A 24,181-nucleotide genomic window follows, 5' to 3' on the forward strand; every position below is an offset into this window, starting at 1 on the left:
AGTGCTCACTTAGCATCTAGAAACATTTGCTCCCTAGCATGTCCTGATGAGATTTACCTAGTCAGTAATGGATTAGTTAAGCTCTTATTGTTGATGTGTTGCCAGTCCTGTCGCTTTTGTAATATCTGTTAGCATTTCATGATCTGGTCAGGTAGAAGATATGAACGAATATAGTATTGGGGGTATATTATTATTCATGAAGCAGGTAATTCTGTAAGGATCTGCCAAGCTTTAAGGGGCAGGAATGTACATAAATGATCTCAGTAAAATACCAACTAGTGGAAAAATTTCATGTTTTGATGGCACATGCTTGTCACCTTTTTAATTAGACCTCCTTTTGCTGAGGATTTGCCTTCATCAAATAGTTCTCAAAGGCATTTGGCATTAAGGTTAGTGCTACCACACTCGTAATCATATGTCCCTATTTTTGGATTTTTCTGTTTCATGCATTACCAATTTTTTGTCTGCCATTTATTAAATTCTTTTGTTTAATTTTCTGAATCTGCCATTCATTAATCTCTCGTTTAATTTTTAATATTTTTTTCTTCAAACACATATGTGCTGTAATCTTTTATGTGTCTAGACATGAGAATTCTTTCACATACTCTCAATTATATTTATATAAGCACACCATTTCATGTTTTTATATTTATTTTTTGACCCCTTTTTTTCATACATGAGAGGTTTCATTTCATTTTAGATGTGTATAATTTCACCTTTGAATTCATTTGGTTATCCATTTTTAATGCATCCATTCCAAAATGTTTTCTTACTTTGTGTAGACATGAGAATTTATTTATACAAGCACACCATTTTTGTCTTTATATTTTTTAAAGAAATTTAATCATCTGTATAAATTCATCTTTATATGTATTTATCTATTTTTAAATGTATCTATTTCACAATGTTGTCTTATTTTGTCATTATTTATTGTTTTTTATATATAATTACATATATATGCAGAATAATCAATTGTTTTCTAAATGTATTTTAAAATATTTGAATATATATATATATATATATATATATATATATATATTGTCTACTTTTATATTGTGTTTTTATAATCTTTTCAAATTTTGATTATAGACTCCTGATGCAGGCCTAACGGCCGAAACACAACGTTGTGTCGAGTCTTTATACCTCAATAAACATCTTTATTATTATAAATCTTTTCAGTCTTTGGAATCCTTGGTTGTCCTCCCACTTTTTTCATTTCTTGTTGTTGTCTGTGGGGTGTCTAGAGTTCTCCGCCCTCTGGCAGATTTCTTCCCTTGCTAGTGTCATGTGCATTAGTGAGGTATGGGTGGAGTGTGCATATATGCACATATAGTATTCTATAATTTGTGTGTTCTGCCTAACATCTTTGCATAAGCATCTACACCATCCATGCAGCTGTTTTAAAATGATCATGCTTTAAGTGTAGGTTCATTTTCTGCCACTTGAGGTAATATTCTATAAAGAAAACTAGGATTATAGAATAGGCTTCAAATAGGTACCTGCTTTACCCTCTTATCCTAGATCACCTATTACAGAATTACCATTGTAATGTTGGGGGGGGGGGGGTTTCCACCCTGATTTCTAAGATGTCTATTTATATTTTCATTTAAAGCTATACATTCAAAACCTCAAAACACATTGGCATCACATATCAACAGTTTAAGTTGTGCCGAGTGGAGGAATAGCTTAGTGGTTTTGATCCTGGTGAACTGGGTTCAATTCCCACTGTAGCTCATTGTGACTGTGAGCAAGTAACTTAACCCTCTTGTCCCAATTACAAAATAAGTAACTGTATATAATATGTAAACCGCTTTGATTGTAACCACAGAAAGGTGATATATCATGTTGCATCCCCTTTCCTTGTCATTTCTTTTGTTATATTCATAACCTGTGTAGAAATTAATGAGAATAAAGGCAATATACAGCAGATAGTTTTCATCAGGGTAGTCTAACATCCCAATTTTTAGCCAGTGCTCTTAGATAATTCATCCATCCTGTAGGACTGTTGGCTTTTCATCAGGAGGTAGTTTAAATCTGCTTTTAAGTATGTGCAACCTATGTTTGTTTGCTTTGTATTGAACACTTTAAACCTAGTTGTATTACCTACATATGTATGCATGTGATCCAGCTTGGTATGACTGACCACTTGTGGATGCAGGCCCTTGTTCAATATAACAATGGGGCTTAAATTTTCTCCTGGGCACGGCTTCTCTAACCAGTAGAAATGGAACAGGAAAGGCATTATCCACACTTTTAACAAAAAGGTGATTTGTGTAACAGACCTGTTAGAAGGTCCCACTTCCGGAGGCATGTTCTGTTGTAGCCAAAAACTGTATAGAGGCAGGGCTAGCCCTACCATTGAGTGACTGTGTATTTTTGCATTTTGTCCTACAAGTTTTACTTGTGAAAAATGAGGCCCTGCAGTGAGTCTAATCGTATGGCCTCACATCTCTCACAGGCTGCCCCTATCTGGAGGTGATTTAGGTAATGCTAGAGGGCCCATGCAGAATTAGTAAAAACAATTTTTAAAAAAATCAGGTTTTGCTGATTTGTATGTATTCAGGTTTAGTGAAAGTGATCACAAAAGAATACCAAAATATAGCAAGGACAAAAGTAGGAAATTCTATTAATAGTTTTTTAAGTTGAAATATCAGTGCTGTAAAATTGGTTATCAAATTGGGCTGGAATGCTGTCTCTCATGGCTGGATAAGCAGGTTGGCATAAATTTAGTCATATGCCTTACCTTACTTGGGTGTATGTGCTTTGTCGCAGAAAACTGGAGACTGCCTTGCACATACCAAGAGACAGGTAGGCAGGCTATAATGAGTGAATAAATAGTAATAATGAGAGTAAGGTAGCAGTGTAGAACTTTTAATAAAAATCCACTAGTCCGTGCTCAACAATTTAACAATTGTTTCCTAATATATTGATATATGAGGATGTACAAGTCTTAATGGCAGACAAGGTATGTTCTAACTTCTGGACAAAAGCCAGCTCCTTATATAGGGAATTTGGTATCTTGACCACAAAGAATGAAACGTATACAAAGACTTTTTTACCCCTTGTTTACAAAGCATTGATGCATGGCTTTGTAAACTGGGGATAATGTTTTCCTTTTCTAAAGTTCTCTGTTCCACTTAATAGCATATCCTGCTATTCATAATTAAACAGTGAAGTAATACATATTCAGAAAGTGGTCATACATACTTCTAGCCTACTACTAATACCATAATAGTAAATATATTTCTAAGCTAGAATTTTTTTTTCCACAGCAGCACTAAAATACAACAATGCAGGGGCGGGCATTGGGGCTGTCTTTATTTGTGTATTAGTTTTATTGTATAATGTGAGTTATTTTAATGTAATTATGTATGCAGTTTTGTTCTCCACTTAGTTTCTTAGGAGAAATAGACATTTTTTAAAATAAATAGTGGGCCACATATCCTATTAGTCTGAAAAAATTAACTGGTTTGAAGGAAATGAGCTAAGGTAGCAGAGTACTGTAAAGTTAGTACTTTTGAAGATTCGTGGATAAACATACACAACAGCAACATTTTTTAGTGTTGAAAAGAGATGCTACATCTCTAATTCCCTCTCATCTCAATATGTAGCACAAAATAATACAAGATAGAGGACTTCAAAAACTGCACCACAGAAATATGGTGGTGCTTTTATAACTGCTACTACTACTACTACTTATCATTTCTGTAGCGCTACAAGGCATACACACCATACACAAAAAAGACATAGCTCTTGCAGGTTATGACATGTTGGCTATTAATTGAAAGCTAGAAAAAAGGAATGAGAACTAAAAATAGACCAGAATAATCTCCTCATAGTAAGCTGGCTTGAAGCAAAGCATGCAGTGGCTTCTGGGGAAATTTCAGGCTGTGAAACTAGTATTCTCCAAGAACAAGCAGGTCATTAGTATTCTCGCATCTGGGTGATGTCATCTAATGGAGCCTGATGCGGTTGCTGCCTATCATATGCAAGTAGAAAGTTATAGCAGAATCCCACCGCACATGTGCGGGTGCAGGTTCCTCAGAAGGCCCAGCCAGCTCCCCAGTCAAAGCAAGGAGAACAAGCTTTTGACTGGTTCCAGGAGAGCATAGCCACTATCCAATTACCATTCTGGGAGGGAGGCTGAATTTTTACCATCAGAGAGAACCCTTATAACCACCGACTGGTGGGTTCTTCAAATAGTCCACTTCGATTATGCACTTCATTGGCATCAGAAACCACCAAATTGTCCACCAAGAGCACACTACATCAGCTGTCTGCATGAGCAGGTATTTGAAGAGGAAATCTCCACCCTTCTACAGTCCAGTGTGGGCGAACCCTTGCCACTCAGGGAATAAGGGAAGGGATTCTGTTCCAGGCACTTTGTGCCCAAGACGACTGGGGTGGGGTGGGGGGGGAGGGAGAGAGGGAAGGGAGGTCCTGAACAAGTTGGTTAAAAAAAAAAGTCACGATTTCCCTGGGCACTCTTCTCCCCATAATTCAGAAACAAGATTGGCTATGCTCTCTGGACTTGAAGGATGCCTATACTCACATTTCATGTATTCCAGTCACAGAAAGTATCTCAGATTTCGAGTAGGGCAACACCACTACCAGTATCGCGTTCTGCTTTTTTGGCCTTGCATCAGCTCCCAGAGTCTTCACCAAATGTCTAGCAGTAGTCACAATATCGCTGTGCAGACTGGGAGTTTGTGTTTCCTTACCTGGATGATTGGCTGGTCAAGAGCACATTGCAGGAAGGTCAAGAGTATTGACAACAGATGCATCAACTTGGGATGGGCTTCACTCCCAGGGAGAGAGGTCTGCTCAGGAGAGAGAACTCTACATCAACCTTCTGGAGCTAAGGGCTATTTGGAACACCATAGGGGTGGTATACAGACGTTCAAATATTTGAAAAGTATTAATCCGTAAACGAACCTTTTCCGTAGATGGGAAGGCGGTAGAACTAGAGGACATGAAATGAGATTGAAGCGGGGCAGACTCAAGAAAAATGTCAGGAAGTATTTTTTCATGGAGAGAGTGATGGATACCTGGAATGCCCTCCCGCGGGAGGTGGTGGAGATGAAAACGGTAATGGAATTCAAAAATGCGTGGGATAAACATAAAGGAATCCTGTTGAGAAGGAATGGATCCTCAGAAGCTTAACGGAGATTGGGTGGCAGAGCCAGTGGCGGGAGATGGGGCTAGTGCTGGGCAGACTTCTACAGTCTGTGCCCTGAAAATGGCAGATACAAATCAAGGTCAGGTATACACATAAAGTAGCACATATGAGTTTATCTTGTGGGTAGACTGGATGGACCATACAGGTCTTTCTCTGCCGTCATCTACTATGTTACTATAAAGGCTTTCAGAGACTGGCTACAGAATTAAATTGTTCTAATCCAAACAGACAATCAGGTTGCAATGTATTGTGAACAGGGGGGGGGGGGAGGGTATGGGACCTTACCCCTTGTGTCAGGAGACGGTACGGATGTGGTAGTTGGCCCTCCTTCACATGATGGTACAATGAGCAGCCTATCTGTTTGGCAAGAACAAGAGTCTGGCGGACAGATTGAGCAGAGTAATGCAACCTCTCTAGTGGTCTCTCAATATGGGCATAGTCTGCAGGATCTTGGGAGTGAGGCACCCCCTCAGTAGATCTTTTCGCCACTCATCTCAACAACAGGGTCTCTTAGTTCTGCTTCAGACCCATATCACATGGCAAACTAGTATCAGATACCTTTCCCATTCATTAGGGGAAGGTATTCTGTATGCATATCCGACACCTCTCATAGAGAAGGCTGACGATACTGACCGCTCCATTCTGGCAGAGACAGGTCTGGTTTCTTCTCCTTGAGTTGTCCTCTGAGGAGCTGTGAAGATTGGAGTCTGACTGTCATAACACAGAATGAGGGTTCCTTCTGTATCCCAATCTCCAGACCCTGGCCCTCATGGCCTGGATGTTGAAAGAGTAGAGTTCGCCTCCTTGCACCTGCCTGAGGGTGTCTCTGGGATTTTGCTAGCTCCAAGGAAAGATTCCACTAAGGGGTGTTATTCTTTTAAATGGAGGTGGTTTACTGTCTGGTGTGAGGGCAAGGCCCTAGATCCTCTTTTCCTACACAAAAACGGCTTGACCACCATCTGCACCTGCCTGAGTCCAGTTTAAAAAAACTCTGTAAGGGTACATCTCGGTGCACAAAGCTTGCCATTTTCATGTAGGGGGTAAGTCTATCTTTGTCTCTAATTGTTCAAGTCTTGAGAGGTTTGATGTTGTCAAAGCCCCCGGTCAAACCTCCTACTGTGTCATGGGAGCTCGACGACATTCTAACCCAGCTGATGAGAGCTCCTTTTGAGCCACTTGACTCCTGTCATCTGAAGTACTTGACCTGGAAAGTCATGTTTTTGGTAGTGGTCACTTTAGCTCACAGGGTGAGTGAGCCTGAGGCACAAGTAGCTGATCCACCTTATATGAAGTTCCACAACAGAGTAGTTCTTCACACACCCCCTTCCTAAGGTAGTGTTGAAGTTCCATCATAACTAGTTAATTGTTCTGCCAGTATTTTTCCCTAAGCAGCATGCCCACACTGGCGAGAGTGTACTTGCATACCTTAGACTGCAAACAAGCCATAGCCTTCTATCTGATGTAGACTAAAGCCCATAGACAGTTCACCTACTGTTTTGTTTCTTTTGACCTAAACAGTACTACTACTAAACATTTCTAAAGCGCTACCAGGGTTACGCAGCACTGAACAATTTAACAAAGAAGGACAGTCCCTGCTCAAAGGAGCTTACAATCTAAAGGACAAAAAGTGCAGTCAATCAAATTGGAACAGTCTAGATTTCCTGGATGGAGGTATGGGGGTAACTCAGCAAACACACTATTTCCAATTGGCTAGAGCAGGGTTTCCCAACTTTTTCAAGCCAGGTACCCCCTAAGTCTAATAAGTATCAACTGAGTACCCCCTCCTCCCCTTCCCCTCTCCCACTTCCCCCATACCTTTTTAAAGCTGTTTCAGAGAGGTCGTTGGCAGCGATTACAATGCGCTGCTTGTGCCGACTTCAGAGCCTTCTTTCTGGCCTTCCTGCCTGCCTGTGCGGAAACAGGAAATTGCGTCATACAGAATGCCGATGTTGGCACGAGCAGCGCATTGTTGCTGCCCTGCTTCCGGCAACCTGTAAGACAGCATTGAAAAGATATTGGGGGGGGGGGGGGGGGGGGGGGGGGATGGATGCCATCGTGCTTGAGACTTTTTTTTTTTTTTTTTTGGCCGGGAGCTGTACCCCCTGGGGAGGTCTCGTGTGACACATCAAGCCAGTCAGGTTTTCAGGATATTCACAATGAATGTGCATGAGATAGGTCTGTATGCTCTACCTCCATTGTATGCAAATCTGTCCCATGCATATTCATTGTAGGTATACCCACAGAGAACTGGGTTGAGAACCCCCTGCTTGTCATAGCCATGGCTCTGACATTATGAGCCTTGACATGTCAGTAGCCCACTTGAGGTCAGCCTCCATCAAGTAGATTTTCAGGGCTGTGACATCTTTTGTTTACTCATTCACATCTCACTATTGCCTCCAGACACAACAGCCAGTTTAGTCAGACAGTTCTGCAGAATTTGTTTGGTGTGTAGACTCCAACTTCACCCTCCTAGGCCCAGTTTTGTTCTGTTCCAGGCTGCACCCTCCACAACTAGATTGTATATAGTTTAAGGTTGATTGGCTTCAAGGCCTTGATGTTTCTGGTCCTTATTGTCCTTGCATTGTTGTTGTCAGTGAGCCTGGTAGATAGGGATTCCCAGAAGTGAGAATACTTACCTGCTGTCCTTGGAGAACATCTGCTACAGGTGAGTAACTTCACTTTCTCAGAGGACAAGCAGGCCATTGGTATTCTCATATTTATTTATTGGGATTTATTCACTGCCTTAGATGAATCTCTTCATAAAGGCGGTTAATAAATCAGAATAAATAAATATACCCTACCACCTCCCCCAGGACTTGTATTCCTTCAGCTATTTTATTCTACTGAGGCACCTGGACACTGCTAGAACTTTCTATTTGCTTTATATGCTAGGTAGTGTCCACCCCCTACTCGACTGGATGATGCCACTCAGATGTGAGAATACATGGCCTGCTGTCCTTGGAGAACACTTGCTACAGGGGAGTAACTTTGCTTCAAAGCCTGTCCACGATATCCCTTTCAAACCACTTTTAAATATTAATATTGTGAACTGCTTTAATACATTGGTTGTGCAGAATGGTATGTAAAATTAATAAACCATAAGAATAGCCAGATTCAAAGGTCTCTATTCTATCCTATCCTCATCCTTCTCGATCTATCTGCTGCTTTTGACACTCCTCTCTCTCTTTCTCTGCACGTATCCAACAGACTGCTAAAACTTGTTGTTTCTTTCTCTATAATATCACCAAAATGTGTCCTTTCCTTTCTGAGCACACTACCAGAACCTTTATCCACATTGTTTATCACCTCTTACTTAGACTATTGCAACTTGCTTCTCACGGGTCTCCCACTTAGCCATCTCCCTGCTCTTCAATCTGTTCAAAATTCAGCTGCACTACTTTTTCCATCAGTGTCTCTATGCTCATATTAGCCCTCTCCTCAGGTCACTTCATTGGCTCCATATACATTTCTGCATACAGTTCAAACTCCTCTTATTGGCTTACAAGTGCATTCACTCTGCAGCTCCTCAGTACATCTCTCCCTATACTCTTCCCCGGGAACTCTGTTCACGAGGTACATTTCTCTTATCTGCACCCTTCTCCCCCACTGCTAAATCCAGACTCCTTTCTTTTTATCTTGCTGCACCATATGCCTCAACTAGACTTCCTGAGCCGGTACATCAAGCTCCATCTCTGGCCATCTTCAAATCTAGGCTAAAAGCCAACATTTTTGATGATGCTTTTAACTCCTAACCCTTACTCACTTGTTCAGTACCCATGTTTTATCATTCCCACCATAGTAATTACCTTTTCTCTTATTTGTCCTGTTTGTCTGTCTTAATTAGATTGCAAACTCTGTCAAGCAGGGACTGTCTCTTTTTGACCTGTGTACAACGCTGCGTGCATCTAGTAGTGCTATAGAAATGAGGATTAGTAATAGTAATGCAATTTTTTTTAATGTTAACTACGATTAGATTTTTGTTTTGATCATGGCCAAAATTTTTGACTCCTGTCTGTTGCCCAGCATTGCTTTCTCTCCCCTGCCTATCCTATTTCACATTGGCATAACATAGTAAAAACATAGTAACATAGTAGATGACGGCAGAAAAAGACCTGCACGGTCCATCCAGTCTGCCCAACAAGACAACTCATGTGTGCTACTTTTGTGTATACCCTACTTTGATTTGTACCTGTGCTCTTCAGGGCACAGACCGTATAAGTCTGCCCAGCACTATCCCCGCCTCCCACCACCGGCTCTGGCACAGACCGTATAAGTCTGCCCAGCGCTATCCCTGCCTCCCAACCTCCAGTCCCGCCTCCCACCACTGGCTCTGGCACAGACCATATAAGTCTGCCCAGCGCTATCCCTGCCTCCCAACCTCCAGTCCCGCCTCCCACCACTGGCTCTGGCACAGACCATATAAGTCTGCCCCGCACTATCCCCGCCTCCCAACCTCCAGCCCCGCCTCCCACTAGCGGCTCTGCTATCCAATCTCGGTTAAGCTCCTGAGGATCCTTTCCTTCTGAACAGGATTCCTTTATGTTTATCCCACGCATGTTTGAATTCCGTTACCGTTTTTCCTCTCCACCACCTCCCGCGGGAGGGCATTCCAAGCATCCACCACTCTCTCCGTGAAGAAATACTTCCTGACATTTTTCTTGAGTCTGCCCCCCTTCAATCTCATTTCATGTCCTCTCGTTCTACCGCCTTCATATCTCCGGAAAAGGTTCGTTTGTGGGTTAATACCTTTCAAATATTTGAACGTCTGTATCATATCACCCCTGTTTCTCCTTTCCTCCAGGGTATACATGTTCAGGTCAGCAAGTCTCTCCTCAGACGTCTTGTTACGCAAATCCCATACCATTCTCGTAGCTTTTCTTTGCACCGCTTCGATTCTTTTTACATCCTTAGCAAGATACGGCCTCCAAAACTGAACACGATACTCTAGATGGGGTCTCACCAATGACTTATATAGGGGCATCAACACTCCCTTTCTTCTGCTGGTCACACCTCTCTCTATACAGCCCAACAACCTTCTAGATACAGCCACCGCCTTGTCACACTGTTTCGTCGCCTTCAAATCCTCAGATACTATCACCCCAAGGTCCCTCTCCCCTTCCGTACCTATCAGACTCTCGCCACCTAACACATACGTCTCCCGTGGATTTCTATTTCCTAAGTGCATCACTTTGCATTTCTTCGCATTGAATTTTAATTGCCAGACCTTAGACCATTGTTCTAGCTTCTTCAGATCCTTTTTCATGTTTTCCACTCCCTTCCGGGGTGTCCACTCTGTTACAGATCTTAGTATCATCCGCAAATAGGCAAACTTTACCTTCTAACCCTTAGGCAAGGTCACTCACAAATATATTGAACAGAATCGGCCCCAGCACCGATCCTTGAGGCACTCCACTCCTCACCTTTCCCTCCTCCGAGCTAACTCCATTCACCACCACCCTCTGGCGTCTGTCCATCAACCAGTTCCTAATCCAGTTCACCACTTTAGGTCCTATATTCAGCCCATCCAGTTTATTTAAAAGCCTCCTGTGGGGAACCGTGTCAAAAGATTTGCTGAAATCTAAGTAGATTACGTCCATAGCTCGTCCCTGATTCAATTCTCCTGTCACCCAATCAAAAAACTCAATGAGATTCGTTTGGCACGATTTTCCTTTGGTAAAACCATGTTGTCTCGGATCTTGCAACTTATTGGCTTCCAGGAAATTCACTATCCTTTCCTTCAGCATCGCTTCCATTACTTTTCCAATAACCGAAGTGAGGCTTACCAGCCTGTAGTTTCCAGCTGCTTCCCTATCACCACTTTTGTGAAGAGGGACCACCTCCGCCATTCTCCAATCCCTCGGAGCATCTCCCGTCTCCAAGGATTTATTAAACAAATCTTTTAAGAGGGAAAGCATCAGTTGCAAGTAGCATGTGGGAATCGCAGCCAGAGACCCTATGAAGAGCCAGAAAAATGTTAAGATAAATTTGTGGGGGGGAGGGAGGTCAGCAGTAGGAGAGCAGAGAAATAGGTGTCTGTGTGACAGGGTTAACAGGTAAGTAGTAGAAGGGGAGCTGAAGAAGAAGAATGTAGCAGGAAAGGATAAAGGTAGGTACCTGCATGGAGGAGAAGGGGGAGCTGTGGGAAGGAAAATGTGTGTTTGCAACTTTTCATTATACTCAGCAGGTTTAAAAATTTTCCATGCAGTCAGAATTTCAGTACCAAGCCATCCAGTCCAGAGGTTTGACTAATCATGTGATGAAAAATTTTAATACAATTTAATTTTGATTAAAATTTGTAATCGTTGCCAACCTTTAATTGAATAGCATGTTGTAAAGGATAATCAGCCACGCTGAGCATTTGTTCAAAAGGAAGTTTGGGTCAACATTGAAAAAAAATTGAAAAGCATGTGTCCAAAATACATCCCATGATTAATCACAATTAACATTTTTAATTGTGCAATTAATTACGATTTAAAATTTGGTGCCCACCCTTAGTGTAAGTCCTAGATTGAATAAAAATTGTCTCCTGTAGTAAACTATCTAGCTAATCCAGGCACAAGAAAATACAGATTAATATTGTCCCCTGTATTATCGAGACCAACTGAAAAAAGTTTGCCTTCTAAATTTATCCTGATCATGAATTTCTTCCATGATAAAGTTAGTTTTAGACCTGACCATTTCTTAAGTTGCTCACTACTTCTTCCCCTCAGAGGCTTCCCTAAAATACTTGGACTTGCATCATGGAACTGTTGCCACTGGACATATGATCCAGAGTATGTTGCATACCATACTTTGTTATATCAGCAAAGCTTTTTAAGCTGTACTGAGGAGTGGAAATCTGGCTGTGTTCTGAGTTACTTCATGTCCAATCCAGAATTCTGGCAGCAGTCTGCGTTTAGAAACTGAAGCCTTATTTTGATTTGGTTGATTGTGAGCTGCTTGAAACATCCTGTAAAGATTTTTAAAAATTCAGTTTGGATGAGGCCTTAATTGTTTTGAGTGTACTATGCTAGAAAACAACAAATTGCCAGCAGTCTTCTGGTGAGGAAGTAAAGAGGAGACACAAGTCTGTTCCCGGGAATCTGTTATTGTATGACTTTCCCAAATTCACATTTTAATGTTGCTTGTTATCCCATTGTTTCAAACATCTACAGGACAAACTTTAATTTCCTGTCCTTTCTGGGTAACTTAAATGTCACTAATAGTGTAGTTTATCACTGATTATATTGATAGGAAATACATTTATGTGAGCATTAATAATAGCTATGTGGCAACATTTGTTTGTGTGCTGAGATTAAGCACAAGTTTCGGTGATGTCTTCTAGACTGTAATTAGTTTCCTGTACTGATCTTGTCTAATTGGTTTAATAGGATAGGGCAGTGATAGACTCTTATATTATGCTGCCTTTAAAGTAGACCTTGCACCACCAGGTAAGATGACTAGTTAACAAAAACTGTTAATGCTACCTTAGTGAGTCAAGATGTATACTGCAAACTGTCAGCATAAAAATAGCTGTGATTAAAGGATCAAATGAACTCAGGTTTGAAGGTAAAGAGTCATGGCCAAGGAAAAAGCCTTGGCATTTACAGTAGCAGGAGTTGTTTGTGGGTGGAAAAGCACACATCAGAAACAAATGAGGGAAATTAGGTAAAAGGAAGAAATCAGGGGTGCCACCTTGAGTATAGACTGTTAGACTTCAACAGTCTATACTCAAGGTGGCACCCCTAATTTCTTCCTTACATAGTGGATTTTTTTTTAATTTATGCATTTTAAGAATAATACACAAGATAACTCTTGTATCAGAAATGCAGAACATACTATGTCATAAAAATAGCAAATAATATAAAAAAAATTACTTTTTAGACCACAGTTATGTAGAGGAGGAGATGCTTGAAATTAAGTAGGAGACTCAAAAGAAGAACAAATTTAGGGCCCTGTTTACTAAACAGCATTATAGGCGCGTTAACGTTTTTAATGTGCGTTAACCATATATGCGCCTACAATATCCCTCTAGGCGCCTACGTGGCTAGCGCGCATGCTAAGTGTAGGTGCGCCAAAAACACGCACCTTAGTGAACAGGGTCCTTACTAAGGAAAAGGCTTAACAGGTTATCCCTTAAGTTTAATTACACTAAATGCAAACAAAGATTATATCATATTCATTTCTTCAGATTCAGGAATTATCTCAACTGTTTTGGGGTAAAGACATATTTTGCCTGTCCATATCTGATCCTATATTTACAAGGATAGGCTAATAAAAATAGCTCCTAAATCTTTCACTTCTTGCCTCATAGTGAGAAAAGCCTTTCTACGTTCCTGTGTTACCTTCGTCACATCAGGAAACATCCACATTTTATAACAAAAAATAGATGTTACAACAGGTTCAAATACTAGTGACACTAATAGTCATTCTCTGGGTATTTCACTAACAGTTTCTGCAAGAATAGCTAAGATATTATTCAAATGTAGAGATTGTTCAAGAACTGACTCATGACCCATGCCACCTTGTATGTATATATATATATATATATATATATATATTTTTTTTTTTTTTTTAAAGAAACTGGCAAACAGAAGATCTTGTTTATAGGAGGCAAAGCATCTGAGGAAACTTCGACATTCATTAAATATTTTTTGAAGAGATCCAAAGGTCTCATGGTCGCCAACTGGGAAAGTTCAAGATGCGCAAATTAAATCTCCTATTTTGATTTTCTAACTGTTCTAATTTTACGTTGCATCATCAGTCTATCCACCATTGCAGAAGCCTTAAATTCCTGTCAACCTTTAACTTCTAAATTTGATTAGTTTGACCAGATAAGTCCAACTTCAACTTCTCAAAATTGTTACTCCTGTTATCAACTTTGGAGCCCAGTGATGTTACCTCTGTAGTTGTCTTCATTAGTATTTCACCAAATTCCTGAATGGATTTCCAAATACGATCCAAAGAATCTGCTGTGGAAGCCCCTAATTCGGCTGTCATATTTCTCTGCGGCCTAGTTTCCGGTGAACCATCCCCACGAGACGCCACCAAAGCCAAACTCATGACAAAAGATGTATCTTCCGGAATCACCAGTCTGTCTGTTGGACACGGCGGTATGTTTGCAGCTGGGGGAGATAAAAGATATTTCATGCTCCAAAAAATAGGATGCTCCTCTTTCTTCTCTTAACGTGGAGCCTCCGCTCCCAGCACTGTTCCTTGAGGGCACAACTGCATAGCTGTCGATTCACTGCTGGTTAGAGGGCGCCTCAACGGCTGGTAAGGACACAACTTTGAAGACCCCCTTCCTTTTAGTATGAGGCATAGTGTGAGAGTAGTAAAATTCAAGGAAATCCACAGAAAAGGCACTCTGACGCACATTGCAGTGAAAGCCTAATGTCATCTTGGACTCCTCTCCCCTAATACGTAGTGGATCTTTTGCCATAAAATACTGCCTGCTAGTTTTGTTAAACTTTCATTAAGATTTCCATTGCAAAGAAGAAACCATTATTTGACTGAGTTTAATTTAGAATACTTGAACTTCTTACTTACTTACAAAAGTATATTAGAGGACTTCCTAGCTGAGGTATGAGTAAGAGATCTTTATAAAAGCAGATATGATTAGTATATAGTGGAAGCCTTTGCATTTTTCTCTGGTAGACAGCAGGACCACTGTCAGCAGGGAAGTAAAGATCATAGGGAAAATAATTGGCAATGTTATTTAATGGGTAAAATGGTGTTTTACCTGCTGAAGTGGGATTTTATAAAATTGCACATAAAGGGTATGTGTGTAATGGCTTTTCATGTCTTCCTTTGCTTATTGTAGACTAAGGAGTTCTGGGGCAGACTTTGGAACTTCACACCCGTTTCTGGATTTTCAAAAGTATGTTTGTATTTTAATTTGAAGACTTTGTACAAATAAAGAGGTATGAATGTGTGCAGGTACTTTTATCTGGGGTAATTTTTTAAATGAATGAATTCATGGACTTTTTTTTATTTTGAAAACCCTGCAGTGTCTGCAGAGTGTGTGTTAATAAGCCTGCCCTGGGGTTGTTTCCATAATGTCCTGTGCAGAAACCAGATAGAAACAGTGAAAACTATCGTTGGAGCAAGAGAGGGAGAAACCCCTTTCTCTAGCACTTTACCCCCACCCCGTCTCAACCTTCTGCATAAAGTAGCAATTATAGTTCAGAGTCTTGTAGTCCCAGTACTTGTTTCAGTCTGTGGTCTGCATCAACAGAAAAAAACACTGTAAACATATCAGACGTGCTGGTGGTGAATTTGTGACACAAACAAAATGGTCTTGATTTCAAACTACAGGGAGCTTGTGCACTGAACAGTTAGTGGCAGTTCTGCTGCTCCCTTACTTTCACAATAGAAATGGGGTTTTCTTAAGGGCAGCACCTAATGCATGGGGTATCTTTTGTTATGGACTCTGCTCACTTTTAGTTTCATCAGTGCCATACAAAACTTCTCTTCTGTAAATGTGGCATTGCTAATTGTAAACAAACCTTTTCCAAGGAAGGGGAAGCGGTAGACCTTTAGAACATAAATTGAGGTTGCATGAGGCCAACTCTGGAGTAACATCAGGAAGTACTTCATGGAGATGTTGGTAGATACCTGGAATGTCCTCCCGAGGGAGGTAGTGAAGTTGAAAATAGTAACAGAATTCAAAAATATGTGGCATAAACACTAAGAAATCCTGTATTCAAAGAGAATGGAACTAAACAAACTTAGCAGTGGTTAAATGGAAACTCCAGTAATTGGGAAGCAAAGCCAGTACTGGGCAGACTTCTGTAGTCTCTGCCCTGATCATGGCTGGACAGATCTGGATGGGCTGGCATGGGGCTTTGATGGCAGCATCAGTAGTTGGGGAACAAGGCCAGTACTGGGCAGACTTCTAAGATCTGTGCTCTGAAAATGGCAAGGCAAGATCAAGTATGCATATGTAATATTGCATATGCTGTGAGTTTATTTTGCTGAGCAGATTGGATGGACCGTGTAGGTCTTTATCTGCCATCGTCTACTGTGTTATATCTTATTTCTATAACACAACTAGGTGTACGCATTGCTGTACTTGTAAGAGACGATCCCTTTTTGACAGAGCTTACAGTTTATTTCAGATAAACAGGATGATAAGCAATTATGATCAGAATGATTAAAGCCATGGATATTGAACAGGTGAATAAGGGGTTGAAAGTTAAGGTGGGCTTTTATTTAAATAAGGTCGAAGACTGAGCATAACATACCAACTGAGGAAGTCTATTCCAGGTGCACAGTGCAGCAAAATGGAAGAAACAAGAGTCTGGAGTTGGTGGTGGATTAGAAAGGTTCAGGTAAGAGTGAATTACCTGATGAATAGAGTCCTTGAGAGGGATAAGAGGAAAGATAAGCTGCAGAATGAGTGCACTTGTCAGTCAGTAAGAGGCGTTTGAACTGTATATAGAAATGAATAGGGAGCCAATGAATTGACATCAGTAGACAGGTTGAGGTTATGAGAATGTAGTAACACTGGTGGAAGATTGTCATGTAGCAGAATTTTGAACAGATTGAAGGGCAGGTAGATGACTTAGTGGGAGACCTGTGAGAAGCAAGTTGCAGTAATCTAAGCGGGAAGAGGATGAGAGTATGGATAAAGGTTTTGGTAGTGTTCATAAAGGAAGGGTATGAATTTGGGTGATATCGATAGAGAAATGACAGGTTTTAGCAGTCTGTTGGATAATACAGAGAAAGAGAGGAGTCAAAGATGACCCCAAGGTTATAAGCTCAGGATTGCGGGAGGATGAGTGTTATCCATGAAAATAGAAAATGGGGGAAAGCTAAGAAGTTCAGTCTTGGCCATGTTCAGCTTCAGATGATGTTGAGGCCTCCAGGCAACAGTCAGTCAAACAGGCTGAGACTTGGGCCTGGACTCTGTTGTGGAGAGGTAAATCTGGGAGTCATGAGCATAAAGATAATACTGAACATCATGGGAGAAGATCAAAGCACCAAGGGAATAGAGAAAAGAGGTTGTGAAGGCCGCACCCTGAGATATACCAACTAATAGTGGGATATTAATGGAGGAAGATCCAACAAAGCTTACACCAAAAGTACAATGAGTGAAAGGAGGTGAAAAACCAAGGCAGAAGAGAACCCCAAAATTGCGCATGGACAGTGTATCAAATGGTAGGTGGTGATCAACAGCATCAGAAACAGCAGAGAGGTCAAGAAGGACGAGGATTGAATTAAAAAACTTTGGATTCTCGACATTGCTCATGCCACTTATTTATGGTCCTTTTGAACCCTTTCAATGAATGTGGTACAGAAATATTCAGTATTTCTCCATTTTTTAAAAGTTGCCTTTCAAACTTTCCTGCATTTCATCTCTGTTTCAGCTCTACCCTATCCTTGACTGCAGATAAGTTTTGTCACTTCTACTTTACTGCCTTCCCTTTGTATCTGTGCTGTCCTATATTCCCTGGTTTTGTAAGTCTCTTCAGATAGATTTAGAGGGGCATAATCGAACGGGGTGCCCAAGTTTCATGAGGGTGTCCTCGCAGGACGGCCCCGTAAAGGGCGGGGCAACCCGTATTATCAAAACAAGATGGGTGTCCATCTTTTGTTTCGATAATATGGTTGGGGACGCCCAAATAATGAAATTTAGGTCAACCTTAGAGATGGTCGTCCCCGGTTTTCGGCGATAATGGAAACCGAGGACGCCTATCTCAAAAACGACCAAATCCAAGATATTTGGTCTTGGGAGGAGCCAGCATTCGTACTGCACTGGTCCCCCTGACATGCCAGGACACCAACCGGGCACCCTAGGGGGTACTGCAGTGGACTTCAGAAAAAGGTCCCAGGTGCATAGCTCCCTTACCTTGGGTGCTGAGCCCCCAAACCCCCCCCCCCCAAAACCCACTCCCCACAACTGAACACCACTACCATAGCCCTTAGGGATGAAGGGGGGCACCTACATGTGGGTACAGTGGGTTTCTGTTGGGTTTTGGAGGGCTCACATTTACCAACACATGTGTAACAGGTAAGGGGGGGGATGGGCCTGGGTCCGCCTGCCTGAAGTACACTGCACGAACTACAACTGCTCCAGGTACCTGCATACTGCTATGATGGACCTGAGTATGGCATTTGAGGCTGGCATAGAGGCTGGCAAAAAAGTATTTTTAAAGATTTTTTTTTGAGAGTGGGAGGGGGGTTAGTGACCACTGGGGGAGTAAGGGGAGATGATCCCTGATTTCCTCTGGTGGTCATCTGGTCAGTTCAGGCACCTTTTTGATGCTTGGTCGTGAGAAAAAATGGACCAAGTAAAGTCGCCCAAGTGTTCGTCAGGGACGCCCTTCTTTTTTCCATTATCGGCCAAGGACGCCCATCTCCTAAGCATGCCCCAGTCCCGCCTTCGCTACACTGCCGCCACACTCCCCTGAACTTTGGTCGTCCCCGCGACGGAAAGCAGTTGATGGCGCCCAAAATCGTCTTTCGATTATGCCGATTTGGGCGACCTTGCGAGAAGGGCGCCCAATTTGTGTCGGAAGATGGGCGCCCTTCTCTTTCGAAAATTCACCTGTTAGCCTCTCTAGCATTCAAGGGAAATTTGAAAATCATTTTGCCATTACCTTGTCAGCAACCTCTCTTAAAAACCATAGTTTTTTTTCTCTCTGTCTTGCTAATATAAAGAAGTATTGTTCTTACCTAGATGTTCCCAACTTCCCATCTTTTCGCTAAGATAAGCAAATTGCTATTTCTGATTCATCCCTACATTTCCTTGTATCTTATACCATCAGTGGGAACTTCTGAAATATTCTTTGTGACCGAATTAAGTTCCTTCAGTTTCAGACTATGAAGCCATTGTTTCTAAAGATGTTTTTTCTGTTATAGAAGTTTTGTTACTCTCTGCCCCACTTAAAATGCTAATGATTAGTATATGCTCCTTTGATAATGTTTAGTGATGATAACCATTCTTCAGGTGACAATATATTTTGATTTTATCTTTCAAACTGCTGTGGTAAATAACACCATACAGTGTTTTGAGAGAAGCTGCTAGAAGGTGAAATCTGTTTTGGATTGTGCTTATTTAAACTTGCATTTTAAATCAAAAGCAGCATGAGGTCTTAGGAATTATTCAGAGCAGGGAACATTAGGCATTAACAATCCAATGTTGGCATTGAGTACAAAGCATACTCATTGTCAGATTTATCTTGCTGCAAACTGCAATTCTTGCTTTTTCTTGGCTGATAAATTTAAAACTCATCATGTAATGGTCTATGAATCATTAATATTCAAATGCATGCTGGAAATCTATATTTGTAGAAAGGGAAATGGGACTTGATATACCACCTTTCTGAGGTTTTTGCTACTACATTCAAAGCGGTTTACATATATTCAGATACTTATTTTGTACCGGGGCAATGGAGGGTTAAGTGACTTGCCCAGAGTCACAAGGAGCTGCATTGGGAATTGAACTCAGTTCCCTAGGATCAAAGTCCACTGCACTAACCACTAGGCTACTTCTATTATTATTATTAGGGTTGATGCAAAAGAAAGGCACACCCTGCTGTAAATTTTTTCACATGTCACTAGTGGGCTTATTTTCAAAACAGAAAAACATCTAAAAAGTGGCATAAATCAGCATTTGGACTTTTTCCTCACAAAAACGTCCAAATCAGTATTTTGGAAACCTATTTTTAGATGTTTTTCTTTGAATTCGGTCAGAAGTGCGTCCAAATCTCAAAAGGGCATGTTCAGGGTGGGACTTGGGCGTTCCTGAGACTTAGATGTTTTTCAGCCCTAATGGAAGAAAACAAAAATGTCCAGGACTAAAACAGACGTTTTGATCTAGACCTGTTTTTATAATGAATAATACACAAAAAGGTGCCCTAAATAACCAAATGGCACTGGAGGGGGAATCAGGGATGACCTCCCCTTATTCCCTTAGTGGTCACTAACCTCCTCCTTACTTGCCAACCTCAGATGTTATACTCAGGTCCATTAGAACAGCATGCTGGTCCCTGGAGTAGTCTAGTGGTGGGTGCAGTGCACTGCAGACAGGTGGACCCAGGCTTCTACCTCCCCCTACCTATTACACTTGTGGAGGAAACTGTGAGCCCTCCAAAACTCACCAGAAACCCACTGTACCCACATATAGGTGCCCCCTTCACCCATAAGGGCTATGGTAGTTGATGCACAGTTGGGGGTAGCGGGTTGGACTTAGACGTCATATCAAAAATGCCCCTCTAAGGCTTGTTCTTCCTTACTTAAGGTCCTGTTTACTAAGGTGTGCTAGCAATTTTAGTGCGCGCTAAAAATTAGCGCACGCTAATGTTAGAGACACCCATATGTGGTGTCTTAGCGCATGCTAAAAACATTAGCTCGCTTACAGCACGGCTTAGTTAAACAGGGCCCTTAGAGAGAATACAGGTGAAAACCAAGTGTCCCTTCTTCAGCGGGCTAGGAATAACAAATATTCACAAACCTTTACACATGCTGATGATCATTTTTGGGCTAATGAGCATATTTTGGCTAGCCTGAAAAACAGATGTGTCTGAAGAATAGAGTTTCTGGAGCTTGAAGCTAGCAGACCATACTAAATTGATTTTCATTTTTACGGTGAGCTTGTGCGGATCTCCGTTTTTTCCATATGGTTCACTTATTCTTGTTGCTCTTTGGTGCCTGATATGCAATAAAGGCTCCAAATTTGGTAGCCAAAACATCTGCACCATAGGAGAAATCTGCTTACTGTCTAAAGGGTAGTTTTTAAGATCTTTTACATTTAAAGATCTACATGTAAATGTTAGCTCAGTGCTTATCAATCCTTTTATAGTTGTGACCCCATTATTGTGGCCAAATAAAATTGTATGGCACAATCTCCTTCTCCTTCCCCCCCCCCCCCCCCCCCCAATAGGAGCAGAGTAATGATGCACCTATGGAGAGTCCACACAAGTTTTGACTCAAAAAATGGGCTTTGTGACCACATTTGGGATCCTAACCCACAGTTTGGGAAGCTCTGTGTTAGCTAGTCTGATGAAAATGGAGCAATTGTAGCTCAGGGCTACTATCACAATCTTTCTACTTATGTGTGTATCTTTTGATTTTAATTTTTCTGTGTATAAAGCTGTGATATGTGGTGGTTTTTCTGAGGATCTAATTTGTTTTTGTAGGATCGAAGCAGAATGTATGACAGCTTGAATATGCACTCTTTGGAAAACTCGTTGATTGATATTATGAGAGCAGAGCATGATCCTCTTAAAGGTGAGCAATATTTCCTTCAGAACTGTGCCTGCATTTGCTCTGTGCATTGAATTGTTTTGTGTGTTAGATTTCACTTCAGAATGGAAAATGAAGGGTTGTAATATGGCATTTTGGATTCTGAGAACCCTAACTATGGCCTTTGAAGACCAGGTCTGTGAATAGGGCTGGATTTTTTTTGTTTTAAGCAAGGGGAATGCTGGTTTATTTTTCTTTTTTTCTCATTTACCTATTTGACATTTAAAATTGTTTTTTTTTCTTCTTGTTCCTCTCCCTCTCTTTAGCCTCTGTTCTGTCCCCTGCCAGCAAGGGCTGCCTCTGGCTAGGGTAAGACATGCCAAATTTAAAGCCCTCTTACACTCAGCATTTTTCACTCTTCTGTGCCATGTCCAATCTACAGACTAGAATAAAGAAAACTGATGATATGTCACTTTTCGAACTCTAAATTTCTGCATCATGTGTGTTACACTCAATTTGGAAGTTGCACCAGGTTTCATTAGGACTCACCAAGAGTCCAAGCTCTCTGCTATAAGGCCATTAGCTGGCTATCAGGCCTAATCAGTGCTCTTCAGCTGGTTAAAGCTATGTAGCTTGGCCCACCACTATTCCAGTGGATAGGTCTTAAGCTAGAACACATATTAACTTGCAGGAAAAGCACGTCCTTGCGCAGCCAGTCATAGATTTTTAAACCTAGCTGGTATTTTTACAGCCTGAGTCCTAAAATCAGGCCTTCCACCCTTCCGGTGGGCATCCAGTGAGGGCCTCTTGCTGTAGTATAATTATACACTGATTAGCTACTTCAGTAACCACTTGTGGTTTACAAATTTAGGATACTAATCTGCACATTTCTATTTCTCTTCCTAAATTGGCTCACTGTATTCATTCTAGTGTCACAATAAGTTTTCTGGTTTATATTGCTAGCTGGCACAGGAGGTTTGGTTTTTTTTTCACTGTTCAGGCTTTTATCATTCCATTTAGGCCTTCTTTTCAATGTTAGTATATGTACTGCTGAAGTAAATGCATTTAGGCCATATTTTTAAGTTTTTATGGTCTTTTAACTTCTTGGAAGCTTTATTTATTTCATGGCATCTATTTCTCACCACATCAGAAGCAGATCAAGTGCAAACTGAAGATGGCCCCCTCCTGAGGTTTGCTACAAATATTTGGGGCAGAACACAATATTTCAGGCTGCAGTATTATATAAGGATGTCACTCCAGCCTATTTGGGTGGCGGAGCAGGTGAGGGGAAGAGGGGGTGGTGGTTGGGAAGCGAGGATAGGGGAGGGCAGACTTGTACGGTCTGTACCAGAGCCGGTGATGGGAGGCGGGACTGGTGGTTGGGAGGCGGGAAATTCTGCTGGGCAGACTTATATGGTCTGTGCCCTGAAAAGGACAGGTACAAATTCAAGGTAAGGTATACACATATGAGTTTGTCTTGGGCAGACTGGATGGACCATGCAGGTCTTTTTCTGCCGTCATCTACTATGTTACTATGTATTTGGCTCCTGACTTAACCCTTTTAAGAAAAAAAAATCTAGCCCTACAAAGGTGGTACCAAAGGCTCAGCCCTCAGGCCAGCAAGCCATATCAAGTGCTGAGGATGTGCCTAAGAGGCCCTCTCTCATGTTGGCCTCTTGATCTGAGGGTAGGCCTCAAAACTGAGACAAGTCAGATTTTCATCACTCAGACTGAAGCAAGTGCTATGAGCATATCAGCATGATGTATGAATAAAAGCTGTTCTAAAGCCATGTGACTCCAGGAGCAGGGAGATGCAGGATGCTGTCCAAAGCAGTAATGCCTGGAAGTGAGCTCAGCCCTTCATGATAAGGTGGTGGTATTGTGTCAATCTCCAGAGGGTCCAGTCAAGAGTTCTAAAGAGACATGGAATACACCAGTTCACTTGCTAGGCCAATCCCCAGTACTGGCATCAGCAATCTTGGAGAAGGAGTTAGCACTCAACATAATGGGTATGCTGAAGTTAAAGCACTGGTGAATTTGATGACTGCTAATGCATCAAGTGATTCATCTTTTGCTTAGACCTTGTTTGTGCTGTCCTCCCTGATTTGAAGCTGGTAGGGTTCAGGATGGGAGAAGCCTTGTCTGCTGCTTGGTGCCAGCTGGCCCATATACTCCTTTAGTTCAAGGAGTGCTTTCTCTGGCTTCCGTTCAGTACATGCTCACTGAATTCAAGCCTAAAGAATCCTTGGGTCATGCTTAATGTGTCATGGAAATAACTCTCCTGTCCTACTCTCAGGACCATCTCCTCTATAGGCAAAGAACAATCTCCCTCTGTAGGATTAGTAATAAGGTAGCCATTATGCACCTGGTCCATAGTATTAAAGGATTCAACAGGCTCCAGCTGCCACACCAGAGAATGCTTGTCTGAAAGGGATCAGAAACAAGAATCCAGACTTGATCGTGGAAGAGTGTTCTTAGGTCCTGGACCTTTCTGGGAAATAGCATTATTGGAATGATGTGCTTCAGTCCCACATATTATCTTATTACATTTGTATGATAGTTTTTGCACACCATCTTAATAGGGGTTCAGGAATTCAGTGCAGTGGGCTGAAAAGGAAGTACATGAAATCCATGACCCTTTTAAGAAAGGCTGAACTGAGGCCTGCATAAATAACATTGCAGTAATCTAGGCAGGATGCAACTAAGGCATAAAGGAGAGTGACACATACGTTTTTCATCTCGGCAGTTTTGATTTGCTGCACCCTTTGATTCCTAATTTGTTTAATCTGAACCATAATTTTGTGGATAGTTCATAATACTTGAGTGAAAGGA

General features: G+C 41.5%; 1 protein-coding gene across 1 annotated transcript in view; it reads left to right on the top strand.

The window, feature by feature from the left end:
* Positions 1–24,181, top strand: part of CPEB2 (cytoplasmic polyadenylation element binding protein 2) — a 226,951-nt gene that overhangs the window by 45,364 nt on the left and 157,406 nt on the right. Inside the window, 1 exon segment of the mRNA XM_030191195.1 lies at positions 21,304–21,394. Coding sequence (XP_030047055.1) covers positions 21,304–21,394 — 91 coding nt within the window.

This window comes from Microcaecilia unicolor, chromosome 2 (assembly GCF_901765095.1).
Source record: "Microcaecilia unicolor chromosome 2, aMicUni1.1, whole genome shotgun sequence".
Taxonomy (NCBI): domain Eukaryota; kingdom Metazoa; phylum Chordata; class Amphibia; order Gymnophiona; family Siphonopidae; genus Microcaecilia; species Microcaecilia unicolor.